The sequence below is a fragment of the Phascolarctos cinereus genome, unplaced genomic scaffold (assembly GCF_003287225.1).
Source record: "Phascolarctos cinereus isolate Bilbo 61053 unplaced genomic scaffold, phaCin_HiC Scaffold_2;HRSCAF=192, whole genome shotgun sequence".
Lineage (NCBI taxonomy): Eukaryota > Metazoa > Chordata > Mammalia > Diprotodontia > Phascolarctidae > Phascolarctos > Phascolarctos cinereus.
The window spans coordinates 260,123,157-260,144,998 of NW_027555625.1; the positions used below are offsets into that span (position 1 = coordinate 260,123,157).

General features: G+C 40.5%; 1 protein-coding gene across 2 annotated transcripts in view; it reads right to left on the minus strand.

Annotated features, from left to right (window-relative positions):
• COL5A1 (collagen type V alpha 1 chain) overlaps window positions 1-21,842 on the minus strand; it is a 302,291-nt gene that overhangs the window by 156,531 nt on the left and 123,918 nt on the right. For both annotated transcript variants that reach the window (XM_020981919.2, XM_020981918.2), the window contains exon 5: window positions 1,275-1,406. In XM_020981919.2, the coding sequence (XP_020837578.1) occupies window positions 1,275-1,406 (132 nt within the window). The remainder of the gene's footprint in view (window positions 1-1,274; window positions 1,407-21,842) is intronic.

A 21,842-nucleotide genomic window follows, 5' to 3' on the forward strand; every position in this document is an offset into this window, starting at 1 on the left:
ATGTTAATATTGTTTCCAAGCAATCAAACCACAGAGGAATTTTTATTCTCATGGAAACTTTCACTCTTTTTCCTTTAGTTGCAATTATGGAAAGTGTGCAGAACACACCCAGGAGAGGTAGAATTGTGAAGGGTTGTAAGAGGCTCAGACACGACATTCAGCAAGGACTTATCAACTGACATAAAGACAGCTCTTTGGACATCAATACACAAGAACAACTGTTTTGTTGTTGTTGTTGGTGGTGGTGGTGGTGGGTGGGGTGTGTGTGTGTGTGTGTGTGTGTGTGTGTGTGTGTGTGTGTGTGTTTTAAGCTTTCTGCTGGGCAGTTGCTGAGTTTCTCCTGGTTCCTAGGTTGGGTTCTCACTTCCTCCTACTGATATACAACTTTTGAGTAACATGGAAGCCAATTAAAATTATGCCTAAGGAATCCCTGCTGTACTCAAAATCCATGGTTTTGAAAAGTTGTATTTAAATTTATGTAGTAAAAAACAGCTCAAAATTCTACAAATGCTTGAACATTTACAGAACACTTTCCATACAAGTTTACTGTGGCCAAGTGCTATTAAGACTTTGAGAGGTGCAGTTACTGGCCCAGACTTATAACTAGGAAGTGTCAGACCAGGAACTCTGAGTCTCATCCTCATGGTGTTATGACACCACTGGGCCTAACTTGAAATGTACTGGGAGGAACTTGCTACTTAAGTTCACTGTCTGGTAAATCATTTTTTTTTAATGTGGAGAAACCTCTTTTTAAGTGACTTATCACCCCATACTTTATCACTTGGATAAACACAGACTTTCACAGGATCATAGGATTTATAGCTGAAAGGGATCTTAGAGATGTGCTAAACTTTTATTTTAAAGATGAGGAAACTGAGGTTCAGAAAGGAAAAGGAACTTTCTTAATATCATACAATGAGTTCATAGCATAGCACCATTTCAAATCCAGGTCTTTTAAATTCAAATTCAGTTTTCTTTCCAGGAAACCTTAATTGTTGTGTACTGTTACTAATTGTAAATCATTCCTCTCCAGATTCCAAAAGAGTATGCAAACCCTAAACAGGATAGATGCTCCCAACATCTCAGAGATACTCAAATCCCTAAGGATGTTAAGAGGATATGAAGTATCCAGAGGGTAAGGGCAGAACAGTCTTCTTATGTATTCATCTGTATAAACATGGATGCAAATGAGACTCTGAGGTATTAGAAGTTCCTAAGAATGCTAAGGGGATACAAAGTATCCAGAGGGTGAGGGCACCATAGTGTCTTCTTACATATTCATCTGGGTTGGGGTCCTGAGACTGTGGGGTGTCTGGAACAGCAGTATCACAATCCGGGCTGTAATGTTCGCAGTAATCATAAGCTGCTCTGGCGTCAGGGATGATAAGGAGCTGCTGGATATCACCCTGGAAAAAAAGAAGGAGGGGGGGAGTTGTAAATAATGGTTGACATTTATGTGGTTCTTCAAGCTTTACAAAACAGTATCTCATTTGGGAAGGGACTATGTGGAAGCTCCCTCCACCAATGCCCCTAACTTAGGAAAGACATCCTAAAAAAATACCCAAGACATCTAGGGTGTAAGTGACCTGTCCAGGGCCCCACACGTAGTAAGTGTCAGAGGGGAGATTAGAAGTCAGGTTTTCTTGAAAGCATGCTCAGCACTCTAGGCAGTAGCTACCTTACCTCTACAGATATTGTAATTCCCAATTTACTAATGAAGAACTGAAAGATCATAGGATCAGATATTTAGAGCCTAAGGAATCTAGAGCTAAGCTCATCCAATATCTTCATTCTTCAAGCTCAGAAAGATTAAGTGACTTACCCATGGTTATAACATTACTACATAATAGACAGCAGATTAACTCTAGATTACTCCTGACAAATAGTCCAGCATGCTTTCCTCTGTACTAACTTAGTAGAAAAGAGAAGCTAGGAGGTACAATACATACAACAATGAACTTGTAGTCAAGGAGACTCAAGTTCAAATCTAGCTTCAGATACTTACAATTTTGTGGACCTGAGCAAGTCATTTAACCTCTGTCTGCCTCAATTTCCTCATCTGTAAAATGGGAATAATAATAGCACCCATTTTGCAGGGTTGTAAGGATTAAGTAAGATAATATTTGTAGAGTGCTTTGCTAAACTTAAATTATTATATAAATGCTAGCTATTTTTATTTCTATGCAATGGATATTCAATAACAATCATAACTAGCATTTATATAATGTGTCAAGGTTTGCAAAGTCTTTTACAAAAGTCATCTCAGCTAATCTTTACAACTCTGAGAGCTTTGTACCATTATCATTCCAATTTTGCAAAGGGGAAAATGAAAGTCTAGTGACTTGCCCAGGGTCATATAGTTAGGAAGAATCTGAGGTAAACTTTAAACTGAGGTCATCTTGACTGAAAGGCCAGCACTCTATCCACCTCCTTGCTTCAACCACATAATGAAGCTGTCAACAACAACACCTAAGATAAGAGTGTAATTTTAGGAAAGCCTCTCCTCTGGATTCTTTTTTTTTTCCTTCCAATCCCCTTTCTCCATGTAATGCCCTCTCACCCCAAGTGTCCTCACAAAGCCTCATCTTTCCTATCACTGGGCAAAGTCCCTGATGTTGGGGTATCATTCACCCATAGGAGGCACAGGGACTGAATTAATTGTTCCTACCGAAGGGATTTGTTATTTTAAAAGGGAAGCAACGTCAAGACAGGGAGCAAGAGAGACAGAGATAGACAGAGAGAAGCAGAGAGACAGAGAGAGAGAGAGAGCCCACAAAGAATGGTATAATAATGGTGGGATTTCAGGTACCACTAGGCGAAAGTATTTTTGTTCATAGGTAGAAAGTGCTGGGTGAGAGAGAGGAGACAGGTCACTCTGTCACTTGGTCACTTTGTGATCAGGGCAGCTACTGAAAAGCTGACTGGCCACGTTTAGGGTTCAATCTGTGGATAGGAAAAAAAAAACTTATTGGTTCTCAGAAGGGGAGTGAACCCAGTACCATAGCCTGAGTGCTTTAAATCATGAGCTAAAAATACTGAAGGGGAGGTATCTTTAGATGGGATTCAAGAGTACCCTAAAATAGTAGAGTCCCAAAGCTGAAGTTAAATCAGCAGACATTTAGAACAAACCATACCCGAAAAGGAATTTCCTTTAACCATTCTCAACAATTAGTTATCCATCCTCTGCCTGAGGACCTTCAGAGACAGAAAACTCACTCCCTCCCAAGGCAGCTTATTCCACTTTGAAAGAGCTTCAGTTACTAGGTAGTTTTCTCTTATATCCGGCCCAAATCTGCTTCTCTTTGACATTTACCCACCTGATCCTAAATTCTGTTCTGCCCAAACAACATCCTAATTCTAATATACTTAGCCCATGGTAGGTATTTGGTATAACCTGGTCCAAGGGTGGGAAACCTGAGGCTTCCAGGCCACATATGGCCTACTAGGTCCTTGGGTGCAGCCTTCTGACTGAGTCCAAGTTTTACAGAACAAATCCTTTTATTAAGAAGACCTAGAGGGCCACATGTGGCTTTGAGGCCACAGGTTCCCCACCCCTGATTCTGGTCCTTTCACAGACAGAATACACTATTCTGTAGGGTGAAAAGTAGTTTATGTCATCACAAAAAAGATCCCCTGCCTTTCTTAATTTCCTTGTATAGCCAAGTCTGATCCCACACTTTAGTGGTTTCTACGAACACTCAGGGCCCATAATAGGGCTTCTACAACTTTTACACATGAGTAGTTCCTTGGATCACAGTCACTGAGTGGTATCATTAGTTACATGTCTTTATAAAGGAGGCCCATCACCCCACCCAGACTGCAAACAGCTTGAAGGCAAGGAATGTATTTCATGTTTCCTTATGTGCTAAGCCTAGCAGAGGAATGCAAGTGCTCAGTAAAAAAACTTGTGAGAAGTCATGAGAGAAGAAAAATAGATGGGTACAAGCCAGGAAAAAACTATTTCTAAATGGCCCTTAGTGAAGCACAAAGTGTTGGTGGCTTCACAGAAGATTAGACAAGGAGTTTGAAGTAAATTTCATAATTTACCAGGAATGTCTCATTCCTGTTAAATATGAGCTTCATTTCTGACCATCTCAGTGTATAAAAATTTCTCAATTAAATGTATATATACACACAGATATATATGTTTACATGCATGCATATGTATATATGTATACACACATGTACGTGTATGTGTGTGTGTGTGTATACATATATATATATATGGGGTGTGTGTGTCTACACATACATATACAATTTCTAATAGGGTTTTACTAACATCTGGGAGACTGCTTTATATTCAGCCTTACCCTGGGGTCACCTTACTTCCTAGTTCCCTCTCCTTCAATAAAATGAAGTTGTTCTCCCAGAGGGGGCTAGAGGGCAAGTTGAAAGTAGTTTGCCTGATAATCCTGGATTTGCCTCCAGGGAGGGCTAATAGTCTATGATATCCTGTAAAGTAACTTGAATTTAATCCCCTTCTCAGAGGAAAGATAAGGTTTAGGCGCTGCCAATACACTCAGAGAAGCCCATGCAGAACCAGAAGGGCTGAATTTTCTCTTTTACCTTTTCAATTTGAAAGGACCCAGATGTAGACCCAGGATTGGAACTTGATCCATTTTCCCTGGCATTCCTGCACAGCAAAAGATTATTTCTAGGGGTGTTTCACAGCTCCCATGAGCTTACTTCAGCAGAGCCTTTAGTTTTTGCATGCATTCTCAGATTCTTTTTTTTTTTTTGGCCAAAGCATATAAATCTTCCTTTGCCTTTATCTAGGGCTCATTATACCTCTGACTGTGAAGCATCCCCCACCTCCAAGATCAGATGAAAAATTAACATCATAATTCAGTGGGAAAAGTTGCAACACTAACTAATATGAAAGTAGAAAGCTAGGGTTTACCACCAAAAAGATTCCAGACCATTCAAATAGTTCTAGAAAGCTCAAAGGGTTCCAGGGATGCATTAGCATCCAGAACTTTATAAAGTGTAGAATTTCATAAGGAAAGGAGACTACAGTGGCCATCTAGTCCAGCCCATATCTGACCAAGGATCTCCTGAATAACACATAGGCCATGTGGATATCCAGCCTATCTACCCCTCTTGTCTTTGCATCATCTGCAAATTTGATCTCTGGTAAGAGGAACTCCCCAAGGGAGCCCACAATATCCACAAAAGGATAGCTCTTTTTGTTGGGGAGCTTTTTCCATACATACTTAAGTTTTTCCTAAATTTGTCTGATTGTGACTTTTATCTGCTACTAATAATTCTGCCTCATTGGATGAAACATGACAAAAATAATACCACTTCCATGACACCCCTTTAAATACAGTGAAGATAGCTGTTCTCCACCACCAATTTTCTTCTCTCGAGGTGAAACATTCCCAGTTTCTTCCATCAATCCTCATGTGGTATGATCTCAAGACCATCTCTTTTGCCTTCTTCTGATACCAGCTAATCAGTGCCCCTCAAAAAATATGGAACTAGAACTGAGTCTTAGAGAAACGGACACAAGATTCTAGACGTGATCTGACCATGTCAGAGTGTACCCTCCCTAATCTGGACACTGCAGTCCTTTTAACACACCCTAAGGAGCCTTACAGTGTTTTTTGGCAGCCAAATCAGACAGTTGACTGATATTGATCTTATAGTCCACTAAAATCCTTCCTTTACATATATCTTTATTGTCTTTTATGTTATTAGTTTTTGACTCACTGTTAAGTGAGTGAAGTTAAAGTGAGTTAAGTTAAAGACTACTAAAATTGTTTTGGATTCTGATTCTGCCATCCTATATGTTAGCTACTGGACTAGGTCTTGGAAACACAAATACAAAGAATGAAATAATCCCTACTCACAATAAGTTTACATTCTAATGGGAGAAACAAGTACATACCAAAAAAAAGAAAACCCCCCAAAAATACACACAGCATAAATATGAAGTGAATAATAAAAAGTACAGTGGGAGGGAAGGCAATCATATTTGAGGGGTCAGGAAAGACTTCACATAGAAGATGCTGCCTGATGGAAAATGCTATCCACATCCAAAGAAAGAACTATGGAAGTTGAATCGCTATCACTTATTTTTACCTTCTGTTGAGTTTTGTTTCATCTTTCTGATGGTTCTTCCTATTGGTTTTAATTTTTACTTACAACTTCACTAATGTGAAAATATGTTTAATGGGTATGTAAATGTAAAGCCTATTGTGCGCCGTCTTGGGGAGGGTGGGGGGGAAGGAAGGGGGAGAAAAATTTTCAACTCAAAAGCATATGGAAGTGATTGTTGATAAATCAAAATAAATTAATAAAATTTAAAAAAAAGATGCTGCCTGAGCTGTATCTTAAAGGGAGAGAAAGGCTCTATGAGGCAGAAGTAAGGACTAAATGCATTCTAAGCATGGGGGTGGGGAGTGTTGAGTGCAGAGGGACAGAGACAGGAAATGGATTATCATGAATGAAGTACAGAGAAAAGGCAAGAGCTGCTTTGTCTGGATTGCCAAGTGAGGTAGGAAGTAATGTCCACAGAAGCGAGAAACATAGGTTGAGATCAGGTTGTGGAGGGTTTTAAGAGCTAGATATCTAGGTCTTTATCTAAGCCGCTGATAAAAAGGTTAAATTATTTTAGAGTTAAGGAGAGAATCTTGGAGATCTTCTAAGTTGATTTCTTGTTGCTATTTAGTAGATAGTCATGTCTGACTCTTTGTGACCCTATTTGGGGTTTTCTTAGCAAAGATACTGGAGTGGCTTGCCATTTCCTTCTCTAGCTCATTTTATAAATGAGGAAGCAGCCAGGTTAAGTGACTCGCCTAGGGTCACACAGCCAATAAGTGTCTGAGGTCACATTTGAACTCAGGTCTTACTATCTCCAGGACCAATAGTTAATCATTAATTACTCCTCTTTGGCTCCACCATTCAGTCAGTTTCAAATTTTATTATTATTAGCCAATATCCTGACCACAAAAAAAAAAATTATGAGAGACTTTGTTAAATGCTTTGCTAAATTGCATCAATAAAGTATTCCCCAGACCTTCCAGTTCTAGTAAGCCTGTCCAAAAAGGAAATGGTGTTATTCTGCTGTGACCTGTCCTTGATGAAACCATGCTAGCTCTTTGCAATCCCTGTTTCCTTTTTAGTTGTTCACTAATCATTCTTTTAATAACACATTTTAGAATTTTGCCAGTAAGTAATTGAAGTCAAGGTCGTTAGTTTATATGTTAAAGTCAGAGTTTGCAGACTCCATTGTCTTCACATTTTCAAAAACTGGGACAGCTTTGCTGTACTTGAGGCCTAGAGTCCCTCTCCCTTTCTACATGATATTTCAAAGATCCCTAACAGTGACTCAGTAATTATATCCACTAGTTCTTTCAGGACCCTGAGATGTATTTTGCCTGGACTTGGTGATTCGAGTTCATTGAAAGCATTTGGGTATTATGCTTTGAGTATTAACTCTAACTAACCAGTTTTTTTCTGTCCTTTTCAGTCTAAAGATCATTTATTCTCATTGGCAGAGGAACAAAAGCAATATATGAAACAGGAAGCTCTGCTACTTTTCCATCATCATTTATCAACACTTCATATGTCTTAATACCTCTTCTTTGATCCCTCTTTCCCTGCAAAAGAAAATTAGCCTTAAAAACCATTTTTGTTGTCCTCAGCTTTCTTCTCTAGTCTCATTCATTTTGAGCTTTAAGGTCTCTGGCATTCTTCTTACCGGCTATACCCCACTTTTTATTCATCTTCCATTACTTTCCCTTGTATGTACTTTCCCCATGTCTTTCTAAAATCTAAACTGTCCAGTGAATTCCCTGTGCCTCCACATTGTTCTCTTTTAATAACTTTTCCTCTTCCTCCTCATTGGAATTATTTTTTGTTTGTAACTTTAAGCAGTTTATTCTTGAGACCTTCCCATCACTCCTAGGTGGACTTCTACTGTACAACTGTAGGCACTGGAAACCTATCTATCCTTTCATTGAACCCTCTGAAATCTGTTCTCCAAAAAATCAAGGGTAGTTGTCAGACTATGCCCATCTTTCCTCTGATTCTATGCCATGGACTCTAAGATGGATTGGTCACTTTTCCCAAAAGTCTCCATCATTTGTACTCATGTAATCTATTTTTCCTTGCTGGTGAGCATCATGCCCAGAATAGTATTAGTTCCTCCATTCTGAAGGATGAAATTACCATTAAGACAAGTCAAGAAATTATTAACCATTGCTTTTAGCAAAGAGAGTGCCCACAGTTCTCCAGATAACTCAATGTCTCCATAACTACTCTGTTAATATCTTCCTAACTACTCTATTAGGCCTCCATGCTAGATTTATGGTCTGTTTACCAAAGTTCTCATCTATTTCTTTTTTGACCCAAGTAATCTGTAATGTACTCTAATGACAATGTTGCTTCTCTTTTTCCCTCCATCTGCTGACCTTTATCCAATTGCCCTCTACTATGTTTCCACCGTTTTGGTTTCTATATTTCCTTGCATGAGTATTTTTTTTTTAGACTTGTTGTATGATTTCATTGGTATAGGGAATCTCAGTGTGGAAACACCCTTTACCAAAGCTGGTCAGCACTGGTCTGTAATTTACTTTTTTTTGGTCAGGGTCATGAAGTCAGCATATCATAGGCAGCAATTGACCCCAGGTCTTCTTGACTCAGAAACCAGCTCTCTGTCAACCACATGGAGCTGCCATTTAACTTACCTTTGGAAGAAACTACATGGGTCTATCTTTTTAAAATATAGTACTATTCTTCCCCCAACTCTCCATTCCCCTTCTTTCCTATCATGTTCTTTTTGAATAAAGTATGCCTTTCCAGATAAATATTCCAGTCATAGATCTCATCCCAACAAGTGTCAGAGTCAAATTTGCCTCCTTGAGTTGGAAGCACTAGTTCACCTTCTTGTTCCCTGTACTTTGTGAATTTCTGCATAGAAGTCTAAAGCAATGGATTTTATTGCTGGATCCACTCCTAAATTTTGGCTCTTGAGAATTTCTGGGAATAATTGTTATGAAGAGAATGCCAGAACCCTGGTAAGCTTTTGGAGAAATCAGTGTGCCAAAATATTATGAAAGTCAAGAACGCCATGAGGTTCCAGAACATCCACTCTACCAGCTTAGTCAGAATAACATAGCCAGCCCTTAAGTCAGAACTCTAAGTCTTTGCCTACACAGACCATAAAACCATCTAACATTCTACGTGTTGTTTGAAAATGGCCTCCAGGTTTCTACTTTGCAAAATGACAGTTAAATCTTTAATCTTACTTAGAACACTTTGCTTGTTTGGAGTATAGAATATTTATGTTTTCTTTCTTCAATAGTCTTTACTCCAAAGGGAACCAGAGTTCTCCTAAGCAGCTGTCATTGATTGTTTCCTGGGCCTGATGCCTAATTACAACTTTCTCTCTTCCAGGAAGGAGTCTAAGCACCAGCTTAAAAGCCCTGAGCAGCTTTGAGATGGCTTTGTTTCCAGGCTAGTACTTAACTTTGCTTGACCTTAAACCAAGAGGAGGGTCCAAGAAGATATGTTTAAATTTGGCAAAATCCAAACACAACCCATTCAATTCAATTCAATTCAACAAAGATTTATTGAGCACCTGGGGAGGCAAAGGTTGATAATGATACAATCCCTGCTATATCCCAAAGAATCATATAAATGGGAAAAGGACCCACATGTACAATATTCATAGCAGCTCTTTTTGTGGTGGCAAAGAATTAGAAATTGAGGGGATACCCATCAATTGCGGAATGGCTGAGCAAGTTATGGTATAAGAATGTAATGAAATATTATTGTGCTATAAGAAATGATGAACAGGCTGACTTCAGAAAAACCTGCAAAAACTTGTATGGTCTGATGCTGAGTGAAGTGAGCAGAACCAAGAGAACATTGTACACAATAACAGCCACGTTGTGCAATGACTTATATTGATAAACTTAACCCTTCTCAGCAATACAAGGATTTAAGACATCTCCAGAGGCCTAGTGATGGAAAATGCTATCCACATCCAAAGAAAGAACTATGGAAGTTGAATCGCTATCTTTTTTTTTTCTCTTCTATTGAGTTTTGTTTCCTCTTTCTGATAGTTCCTCCCATTGGTTTTAATTTTTACTTACAACTTCACTAATGCGAAAATATGTTTAATAGGAATGTAAAGGTACAGCCTATATCAGATTATGCGCCATCTTGGGGAGAGTGGTGGGGAGGAAGGGGGAGAAAAATTTTAAACTCAAAAGCATATGGAAGTGATTGTTGATAAATCAAAATAAATTAATAAAATTTAAAAAATTAAAAATGATACAATCCCTGCCTTAAGAAGCTTATTTGTCTACTAAAGGGTATGAGACAGGCCCTCAAGTGTTATACGGTATCATGTGTGCACTCTGATGCCAGAGGGCACTTAGCTTTGGTAGAAGTCAGGGAGAAGGTCAGGAAGCACTGAGCCAAAGGGGAGAAAGATGGCTCAAACAATACAGGCTGCTGCCAAGGGGTGATAATAATTGAGCACACTCCCTGAGATAAGAGTGCTATGCTATGGAATGCTTGGAACCTACCATCAAAAAGAATTATCTACTACCTATGGGAACTTGTCAGGGTTTATTTCTTTGGTTGACCTTGCTCACCCTCAGCTTAGAGGCTTCACGGGCAGAACACTCCAGGATCCCATGGGGCTTAATACCACCTCAGACATAAGGGCCCAGATACAAGGCAGCCAAATCAACTAAACCAGTCTTAACTGAGGGTCTACTATGTACTCACTCCTGTGCTAGGTGTCATGTGTAGATACAAAAATAAGAAACCCAATGTTAAGTTTGTATTGGGAGTCATTATCTCCTTTGAATAGGCACTGAGGTCAAACAGAGAAGGCTATGGACACTCTCTCTAGTCCTGGCCCTGCCATACATTGTCTGTGTGACCTCGGGCATGGCAGGAGCCCTCTGTGGTTCTCAGTTTTCTCACTGGGTACAATGAGGTAGTAGGCCAGATGACTTCCAAAGGTTCCATCCATATCTCTGATTCTTTGTGTTATGAATAATCTAGGGGGTCAGATAGGACTAATGCTGAGGAAAATGACATTTTTAACACATTTACATGGCATTTTGAAGTTTGTCAAGTGCTCTGCATGCATTATCTCATGTGAGCCTTGCAATAACCCTGTGACATAAGTGATAAAGGCATTGTTATTGCCATTTGGCAGATGGGGAAACTGAGGGAGAAAGTGACTTATCTAGGTTTCATAAGCATCAGAGGGGGAATCTGAACCTGCTTCTCTCTTGACTCTAACCCTAATATGCTTTCCATTACATTATGCTGCCTTTCCAAGACAGCATGTAAGCAAAAAAGGCACATTAGATTACAGATGTTAGAGAAATTCAGACATTAGAGAAGTGAATGAGAGTTACAAGGATGTGGGATTAGAGTTGGGCCTTGGCTGATGGCCAGGATTTGGATAGGAAACTGGAAAGGGTTAGAACATTAGGGACAGAGAGGGGGGAAGGAGATGGGTTGAATGAAGATACAAGTGGAAGAATGAGCCATCTGAGTGGGTTCAACACTGACCCATTTTGGCTTGAATGGAACATCTGTGCTGAGGAATATTAAAAGACTGGCACAAAAGGGGGACTTAAAGACTATCTACTCTAACTCTCTCCCTTGACAAAAGGGAAACTGAGAGGCACAGTGAGAAGTGATTTGCCCAAGGTCACATAGTGTATGAACAGCAAAGCCAAGACTAGAATTCAGCTCTCCCAAACCAGTGTCCTTTTCACCACACCATTCCCTCATAAGATAACACGCCTTGAGGGAAAATGGGAAGAGAGGTTTCTTTGTCCACATGGCAGGTGTGCTCATAAAATGGACTACCTCCTTCCATTCTGTATACTGAGTCACCAAAAAGCAATCCCTAAGTGTGGGGGGAGGGGAGGGCAAGAGACAGAAATGATTCCTTTCACAAAATTCCAACTCCAGGGCTGCTCCAAGCCCAGATAAGTTCTGAGACATACTGCTGGTTTGACAAAAGTTTGCTTTTTGCTCCATATTTTGCTACCTCTGGGCTCATAGCCACAGCAAACTGTGGGAATAATAAAGTTGGGGGGGCAGTGATGGGATTTTTCCAGTTATTTCAGACCTAGAGGAAAGGAAGATAACAGTTCACACCCTCACCCTTCATCATTTTATAAATTTGTCCAACACCCCAGAAAGGAGGCAGAGTTCCACTCTCAAATTTCTTTTTTTTTCCTTTCCTTTCCTTTTCCTTTAATTTTTTCCCCATTTTTCCTGTTATAACATCTCCTTTTACATTTACAAAGCCACCTTTGGTGGGAAGGGGTAGGGTGTTGATGTTGGAGTCTCCCAGCCCATAGCTGGAACCCTTCAGCAGATGAGAGCCACATGGCAGGAATATGAATCCAAACCACACTTTTTTATTAAGCAGCATAACTTCAAGTTCAAATTTCAGCCAATTCGAGTAAATATCTTCCCCTTTCAACTGGCAACTTGACATCTGAATATATGTTCTTTGAATGCATAAATTTAGAAAGTAGGAGGAGAAACCTGTGAGCCATGGGGAAGAAGAGAGCAAGGATAGGGTTGCTCAGATCTGTACAGTGGCTCAGTAAACAGTTGGTTTCTTCCCTTTGCATGAATACTCTTGGCCTACTTCTATGCTAGCGTGAGTCATATCAGACTTAGGCAATTAGGCAGAATAACAGGGACTTCAGGATCTCTTCTAAATCCTAATTCCCTTTCTGAAACAGCATGGCCAAGGGCCCACAATGAAGCCAAGGAGAATGCTTGGGGAAGAGCAAGTATGGTGACCCAGAAGGGGGATGCTCTTGTGTGGGAAAGTCAAGACTCTAGTCCCTAGGCTTCCAGCTTTGGTCAGACATCTCAAGTCCCTCCCAAACCATCTGCCAGACCCACAGCTGTGCAGGCTGTATACTGGAAGGGCCTTCCTCTGCCCTTCCCACCACAGGGTGCACATAGAGACTGCTACTTTGGCATTCTCTGGGCCATGGCTTGAAGTAAGGATAAGATAGTAAGGACTTCTAATGGTCTGGGTGGGAACTATAGCCCAACACTCCACCATTGCACTATGCATTCATCATGAGGGAAGAACATACAAAAGGGATCTCCTATGGGGTCATTAAAATGTAGCCACACTCTCTTTTTGTTTGTTTGTTTTAACAGTGACACATTTATTAACCAAAATTCAACTGACTGGAAGACTCAAAGAGATTTTGAAAAAATTCTCCAGTCAACTTTTTTTTCTTATTAATTTATTTATTTTTAGTTTTCAACATTCACTTCACAAAATTTTGAGTTCCAAATTTTCTCCCCATCTCATCCCTTTCCCCACCCCAAGATGGCATGCATTCTGAATATCCCTTCCCCTAATCTGCCCTCCCTTTTATCTCTCCCCCTTCTCTTATCCCCTTCTCCTCTTATTTTCCTCTAGGGCAGTATAGATTTCTATATCCCATGGCCTGTATATCTTATTTCCCAGTTGCATGTGAAAACAATTTTTAACATTTGTTTTTAAAACTTTGGGTTCTAAATTCTTTCCCTTCCTCCATACCTACCCACCCTCATTGAGAAGGCAACCAACTCAATAAAGGCTATATATGTATAGTCATGCAAAACACTTCCATGGTAGTCATGTTGTGAAAAATTATATTCCCTTCATCCCATCCCGCCCCCCCCATTTATTATATTCTCTCTCTTTTGACCCTGTCTCTCCTTAGAAGTGCTTGCTTCTGATTACCCCCTCCCCCAATCTGTCCTCCACTCTATCATCCCCCTGCTCTCTTATCCTCTTCCCCCCATTTTCCTGTAGGGTAAGATAGATTTCCATACCCAATTGAGTATGTATGTTATTCCCTCCTTAAGTCAAATCTGATGAGGATAAGATTCATTCATTCCCTCTCACCTTCTGGACTAGGGCTGGGACCCAGCTTCTTTCTCACAGTGGTCACAGCTTTTCCTACTGACCTTCTAAGTTGTCATTGGCGTTTGTGGGTTGAGAAGTCTAGAAATTGCCACAGCTGCCCATGATTCAGTCCCCTGAGGCCTGGTCTTTGCCTGCGCACCCTCGCTAAACTGTGTTCCTCTCCAAGCCTGGGCAATAGACCTTTCTAATCAACCATCCAGGTTGTGTTGGGCTGGAAATTTGTTTCATTTTGTCTTTTTGTGGTTTTGCTGTTCTAGAATTTGTTTAGAGTCATTTTTTACAGGTATTTGGAGGGCTTTGGGGGAGAGCTCAAGCAAATCACTGCTTTTACTCTGCCATCTTGGTCCCCCCCAATCAACTTTTAAAGGAAAATTACTAGAAAACCAACATATATGAGAGATTCAGTTATTGTTGCTATTGCTGTTGTTTAATACAATAAACTTGTAGGGGATGTCTTGTCTCCTGCCTTCTACATTTATTGTCTTAAATAGTGATCACTGACAAAAGGTCTAGGAGTCAGGAAACTTGGCTTCCAGAATCTAGAATATTAGAACTGGAAGGGATCTTAGAGATCTCCTGGTCTCACTTCTCCCATGCCACCAGCCATTTGACAGAGGAGGAAACTGAGGTCAAGACAGAAAATGTAACTTGCTCAGGTTATATAGGGAGTTAAATAGCAGTGCTGACCCCAAAAATCAGATCTCCTAACTCCTTGTCCAATATTCATTCAACCAACCACATATTTTCTATCTTCCATAGCACTTTATGCCTTTCTTATGCATTCATTATACTTCATACTGAAAATATTCATTTTCATATATGTTTTATCTCCCCTACTAGATGGTAAGCTCCACTCTATCCTCCTCAGCAAGCAGAGCACAGTGGGTGTTCAGCAAACATTTGTTGAATGTCAATTGAATAAATGAATGAACAAGTACATGTTGAATATGAATGAACAAGTACTCTCCAAGTTTATTCATCTCTAAAATAAAGGGGGCTGGAAGGGGGCTGGATTTTAGAGTCAAAGAATCTGAGTTTGAATTTTAGCTTTCATTTTCTAGCTGTGTGATACTGGGCAAGTCATTTAACTTCTTTGAGATTCAGTTTCCTTATCTGCAAAATGAGGGAAGTGCACCAGATGATCTCTAACTTCCTTTTAATAAGATCCTGTAACTTGGTAGCCTCTAAATATCATAGGAGATTATTTTGGGGGGATTGGAAGGAGAGGAGAGGAGGGAACAAGAGAGGGAGAGAAGGTGAGATGGAAAGGAAGGAAGGAGAGAGGAAAGGAGGAAAAGAGAATAGAAAGGAAGAAGGAAGGAAGGAAGGAAGGAAGGAAGGAAGGAAGGAAGGAAGGAAGGAAGATGAAGGAAGGAAGGAAGAAGGGAAGGAAGGAAGAAGGAACAGAGGGACAGAGAGAAAAAGAGGGAGGGAAGGAAGGAAGGAAAGGAGGAGGGGAGAAAAGAAAGAGGGAAGGAAAAGAAGGAAAGAAAAAAGGAGGAAGGAAGGAAAGAAGCATTTATTAATACCTACCATGTGGCAACCACTTTGCTAAGCACTTTACAAATATCTCATTTGCTCCCCATAACAACCCTGGGAGGTAGATGCTATTGTTTTCCTCATTTTACAGTCAAAGAAACTGAGGCAGAGCTTGGCTAAACAACTTGCCCAGAGTCACACAGTTAGGAACCATTTAGGGCTGAATTTGAACTCAGGTCTTCCTAACACCAAGCCCAGCACTCTCTCCAATGTGACACCTAGCCATTCAGATACTCTTGGTAGGTCATGATACCAACCGTATACATTTGGGAGATAGCTAAACAGGATTAAGTATCAATTGAAGGTAGGAACCAGGGATGGGGATGGGAGTGGGGAGAGGAATTGGAGTTTTTGCTCAAAGTTAAAAGGTCAGTCTACGGTTATGAAACATAACTGTAGGTATAGAACTCATAGCCACAGCTTTCAGAATGTGCAGTCCAACCTAAGTTCAAAAAAAGTTCCAGTCTGGCCGTGGGCCCCCAACATTTTGTAGAGGGCACTGCAGACCCTAAGTGTGGGAACAGATTTGGGTCAGGTCCTCCTCAGTCTAAGCTGCTGACATGGAATGTAGAGCGAATGGTTGTATAACAGAACACAACTGAGCCAAGTCTCACTGAGATTCCTCTTACTCCAAGGCTGACAACAAACCCTTCCCAAAAGCCTGAGCCCTTCATCAAAAGCAAGCCCTTCAAGAGAACACTTGGAGCTTTCAGAGACAGTCAGAACCCGATCTCCTCTGGTCATAACCTAGAACATCTTTACCATCTAGCACCAGATACAGGATGACTTGCTATCCACTTTGTGTTTAAAAATTTCTGTTGGCACAAACAGCAAAGTCAAAACCCCACCCAAGGACCAATCCAAACCTTTCCTTGCCAAGAAAATAACAGATAGCATACCCAACAGATCTTCCTTTCATCCATATCCTACCGCCTGGGCAGATGGATCCTAGAGAAACCCATTCTGAAATCTATTGCCACATTCCCTATTTTCAGGTTGTTTTTGTTGTTGCTGATTAATATTTTCACTTGAAGTCTCTTACAGGGCAAGACAGCTAGATGTTATCAAGCAATCTGTATCCTTAGGCCTACCTACAAAGTTAACATTCTTGGAGGGAGACTCAGAGACACAGAGACAAAGAGATAAACAGAGACAGAGGCAGGAAGAGACAAAGACACAGAAAGAGACAGACAGATACACAGAGAAAGGGAGGAGATGGAGAGAGAGAGAGAGAGAGAGAGAGAGAGAGAGAGAGAGAGAGAGAGAGAGAGAGAGAGAGAGAGAGAGAGAGAGAGAGAGAGAACTTTGAGAATGTATGGGAGAAACATGTTGCTGACCATCTTCCATTCCCTTAAATTACGGTTAACAGGGCTGATTGGAAAGGGGAACTAGGCAGTGGGAGAAGTTAAGTCACATTGGCTCCCTAAACAGAGACTGAGCTGAAGTTAGCAAATTGCCCATAATATGAATCCCTTCTTGAATACCTCATGAGAAGTTGTTTTTATTGACTCTGCTTCTTTTTCTATCCAGGCTTCTTGGGAACTGGTTTGGGCTTCACATATTGGATTTTAACACTTGGGAGAGGAGCAGGGAAAAGATTTAAATTAAGCCTTTTCCCCCATTAATAAATAGCTTGCTTTAATCAAACATATGCTCATTTTAGTCTGTGAAATCAACCACAACAAAGAATTACATTTCCTCCCTTATAGTCCCAATCCTGATCACTAGGGAAGGATATTTACAAAGGAAATGTGGAAAACATGTCTACCTCCACATTATCAGCTCCTTTTGGTTGCAATAAAGGAGGAAATAAATCTTAGAATCATAGACTTAAAGTTGGGAGGGACCTCAGAGCTTATCTAGTCAGAGAAATGAAGTGACTTGTCTAAGGCCAAATAGGTAGTGAGAGGAGGTGGTGTTTTAATCTGCATCCTCTGACTCCAAAACAAAATAGAGACATTTAGCAAGAATCTCAAATTGGGAATAAAACAGATAAAAATAGAACTGCATATTTATATGGGACATTAACTAAATTTCTCCCTGGTCTGTGAGGTAGACAGTGTCCTTATTATTATTACGCTCATTTTTTTTAGATTTAGGCTCAGAGACCTCACCTGAAGTCATACAGATAATAAGGGTGTTAGAAATCAGAGCTCAGACCCAGGTCACCTGACTCCAAACAGAGTGCTCCTTCCTGTACACCACAACATCACAGAACATCGTGGGGCCTGACTCCAAACTGAGCTTTCTTCTACCTGTCCAATCAAGGTGAACTTGCACAGCGTCTCTTTTTGTGATGGGGTCTTAGAAGGGTTGCTGGTCCCTTCAGAAGATTACAAAAGCACATCATAAGCTCACGTCCTCAGATTTCTGATGGAATAAACCACAGATTCTCCACAGTAGGGGAAGGACGTTGGGTGCCTATGAAATATATTATTGGATGGGCCACAGTATTACAGAAAGTGAGGAGAATGTGAGCCAGAAAGTTAATCATAATAATTGTTATTTATCTGCAACTTGAAAGTTTGCAAGGCATTTTTAACATATATTACCTCATTTGAGCTTCTCTTTAGCCCTTTTAAGTAAGATAGATGTTACTGTTCGCATTTTACAGATGAGGCCTTAGTCACACTGCTAGTGTTTAAAATGAGAATTGACCCAGGGTGTTCCTTACTACAAAGTTACATATCTTTCCCCTCATCACAATGTCTCTGAACCCTCTCTTTATAAAAGCCTTTTATTGCAATTACACATCTCCAATGACTTAGATTGTTATATGACTGGCCTGCCTGGAAAATTAACTATGTAACAGGAAATAAAGACTTATCCAGTCCAAACAGTAGTGGACAAACAGGAAATCATTAATCTTCTTCAGAAGGCCCTGTGTCACCCAGGAGCCATACCAAAATTTCTCCTTTGCTAGGCAAAGAAGCTGGGGAGGAGGACAGATTATTCTTTATAAGATATCCTGAAACTAGCCCTGGTCACAGGAAGCATTCAAAACAGATAGAACTGGGCCCCCATGCTATCTTCTAAAGGTCCATGAACATATATGTGTGAATGTGTGCATATGCATGTGTTTATATGTATATATGTGTATTTATATGTATATCTATATAAGCTGCACATATATAAATTGCATATACATAAGTTGTACTTTTATAAATATCTTAGTTTCATGTATATACATGTACATATATACACATATATATAGGTTGCATTCTCCTCATTCTTCCTGAAATTGTGGCCCATCCAATAATGCATTTTATAGGTTCTCAACACTCTTCACCTGCTGTGTAGAATTTGTGGTCTCTTCTATCAGAAATCTGAGGACATTAGCTTAAGATGTGTTTTTGCAATCTCCCATAAGACCAGCAACCTTTGTAAGACTCCATCATAAAAAGGGGTATTGTTCAAGCTCACCTTGATTGGTAAGATAGAAGAAAACTCTGTTTGGAGTCATTGCTAAGAGGATGCCTCCAGGATGTCCTGTGACATTGTGGTATATGAGATGGAGCAGACTGCTTGGAGTCAAGAGACCTGAGTCTGAGCTCTGACATCTAATACCTTTATTGTATATGACTTCAGGTGAGACACAATCTCTGTGGGACATAATTTCCTATATCTCTGTGTATGCACACACGTATACATCTATGTCTATACATACATATGATCATGTTTCAAGATAATTGGTGCTCTTTGTAATCCTGTGTAATTTATTTTATGCATTTAAAAACATTATTCTGAGAAGCAATCCATAACCTTCACCAGAATGCCAAAGGGGATCCATAACACAGAAACAACCCTTGTTCTCAAGCCCCCTTATGCAAGCTAGCATTAGAGAAAAGGGGGAAGAAAAGGGAGAGGGGATAGAAGGGAGGGAAGAAGCAGTAAGGGCAAAGGGGAAGAAAAGGAAAAAGGATAATAGAAGGGAGGAGAGACTGAAGGAGGCGGTGGTCAAAAGCAAAATACTAATGAGGGGGGAGAAAGGAGAAAGAAAAGCATAAACAGGGGGGGAAATGATGGAGAAAAGACACAGACAGTAATCATAACTGTGAGAGTTGAATCTCTGTTTTTTTCTCTTCTGTTGAGTTTTGTTTCCTCTTTCTGATGGTTCCTCCTACTGGTTTTAATTTTTACTTACAACTTCACTAATGTGAAAATATGTTTAATAGGAATGTAAATGTAAAGCCTATATCAGATTGTGTGCCATCTTGGGGAGGATGGGGGGAGGAAAGGGGAGAAAAATTGTAAACTCAAAAGCATATGGAAGTGAATGTTGATAAATCAAAATAAATTAATAAAATAAATTTTAAAAAAATAAAAATTTAAAAAAAGTTAGCATTAGAGATGCGGTAGTTGAGGCATTCCATGGCAGCTACACTAATGAAACATTGGCTTACCATTTACAAACAGCATGGTTATCCTGAAATAAGGGAAATCTAGAGAGGCCCACAACCTGGTGTTTTCAATTTTAGGGTCTTTGCTAAGGAAAGGAATGCATAAAGTATGTGAGCAAACTTGGATCCTGTAGTCTTATCAGCCACATTTAGCCCATCTAACCACATCTCCCTAATAAGGAACCTCTGCTCTGGCCAAGCCAGGCTACTCACTGTTCCCCAAGCACATCATGTTTCCCTCACCTGAAATTATACTTGATCTTCTTTCATGTTCTCCCCTTCCCCCAGTGCCATGTTTGGCATACACTAGGTGCTTAATAAATACCTGCTGATTGATTGATCTATCCACACTCTATTCATCCTTCAAAGCTCAGCTTCCTATGTGAAGCCTTCCCATTACGTGACCAGTTAATGATACTGATTCCCTTCTTTACTCTGTTACAGAACTGTCCATACTGCACAATTCAGCCTCTGAATAGACACAGATTTGTAATGAACTTTAACCAGTTTGTATGGGTTACTCTTGTAGCCCCAACAAGACAGTAAGCTCCTTGAGGGATGTCACTTTGTCTTGGCTCCCACAGTGCCAGTCACTGAAGAGGTACCAAGTCAGCTGAGTTGGGCATGGTGGTGCACACCCATGATCCCTGTTCCACAGAAGGCCAAGGCTGGGGGATCCCTTGACCCAGGGAGAGCTGAGTTGCAGTAGGGCTACTGCTGATTGTGTTCATGCACTAGGTCTAATACCAGTATGGAGAGCTGCTAGGGGAGGCTCCCACCAAGTGGCCTAAAGAGGGACAAAGTAGCTGGGGAGGAAATGCAGCAGGTCAAAGCTTCCATGCCAATCGGCAATGGGATTGGCCTTAGGAGACCAAGAGAGAAACAGAGAGAAGCACGCAGAGAAACAGAAATGGAGTGAGAGACAGAGAGAGAGAAACAGAGAGATAGAAAGAGACAGAAAGAGAGGTAGAGAGAGACAGGGATAGATATAGAGAGAGTCAGAAATAGAGACAAAGACAGAAATAGAGACAGACAGAGAAAGAGACAAAATCAGAAGCAGAGAGAGACAGAGAAAGAGGTAATGAAACAGAAACAAAACGAAGCAGAGAAGGTGAGAGACAGAGATAGAGAAATAGAGAGAAAGAAAAAGACATGAGAGATAGAGCCAGAGAGAGAAACTCTCTTCAAAATGTGCTCAAATCTGATAAAACCTCAGAGGCTTCCAAAAGCACCCCGTTCATCTCTATCTAGTGCTTGGACCAGCTCTCCTGGCAGGAAGTCAACAGCCAGAAACCATAAATGAGAAATCTATGAGCACAAATCCAGTCAGTACCAGCATCTTGCAAGTTTTTCTTGGAAAAAGTCCAGGGACCAGGATCTACAAAGGCCACTGTAAATATAGCCTTTTGATGAATTTTTCATCAGGAACAAGAAAATCAAATGGGTGAAATACCATTAACGATTTAACTAGCACAAATGATACTAAGCCACTCGAAATACATCAATTTCCACCACAACCACCACCACCCCCTGCCCTACACACAGAGGAAGCGGAAATATGTTTCTAGGATGTTCTTCTGGGAATGAACTTGCAGCCAGCCTCACTAAGGAGCAGACTGTTGAACACATAGCTACAAATACCCTTCCATATTTCTCAAATGCCAGTGGATACTGCTCACTGAGTTGTAGAATACTCCTGATGGCTGCTGCCCTTTGTTCTCAACCTAGTGGCCTCTTAGGCTCCATATCCAGTCTATCCCTTCTTCATTTTTGTTGCCTGGACAAACTTCCTCCTGTCTTAATGTATCTCAATCACTCCTTTTATTGTTATCTGAGGATAGATGATGATATGGACCTCTACACTTCCCCCCCCCCCAAATCATTCTCTCTGTCTCTATCTCTATCTGTGTGTATATTTGTGGGGTGGGGGGAATCTCCCCCTACCTTCCCCCCCCACCTAAGCACTA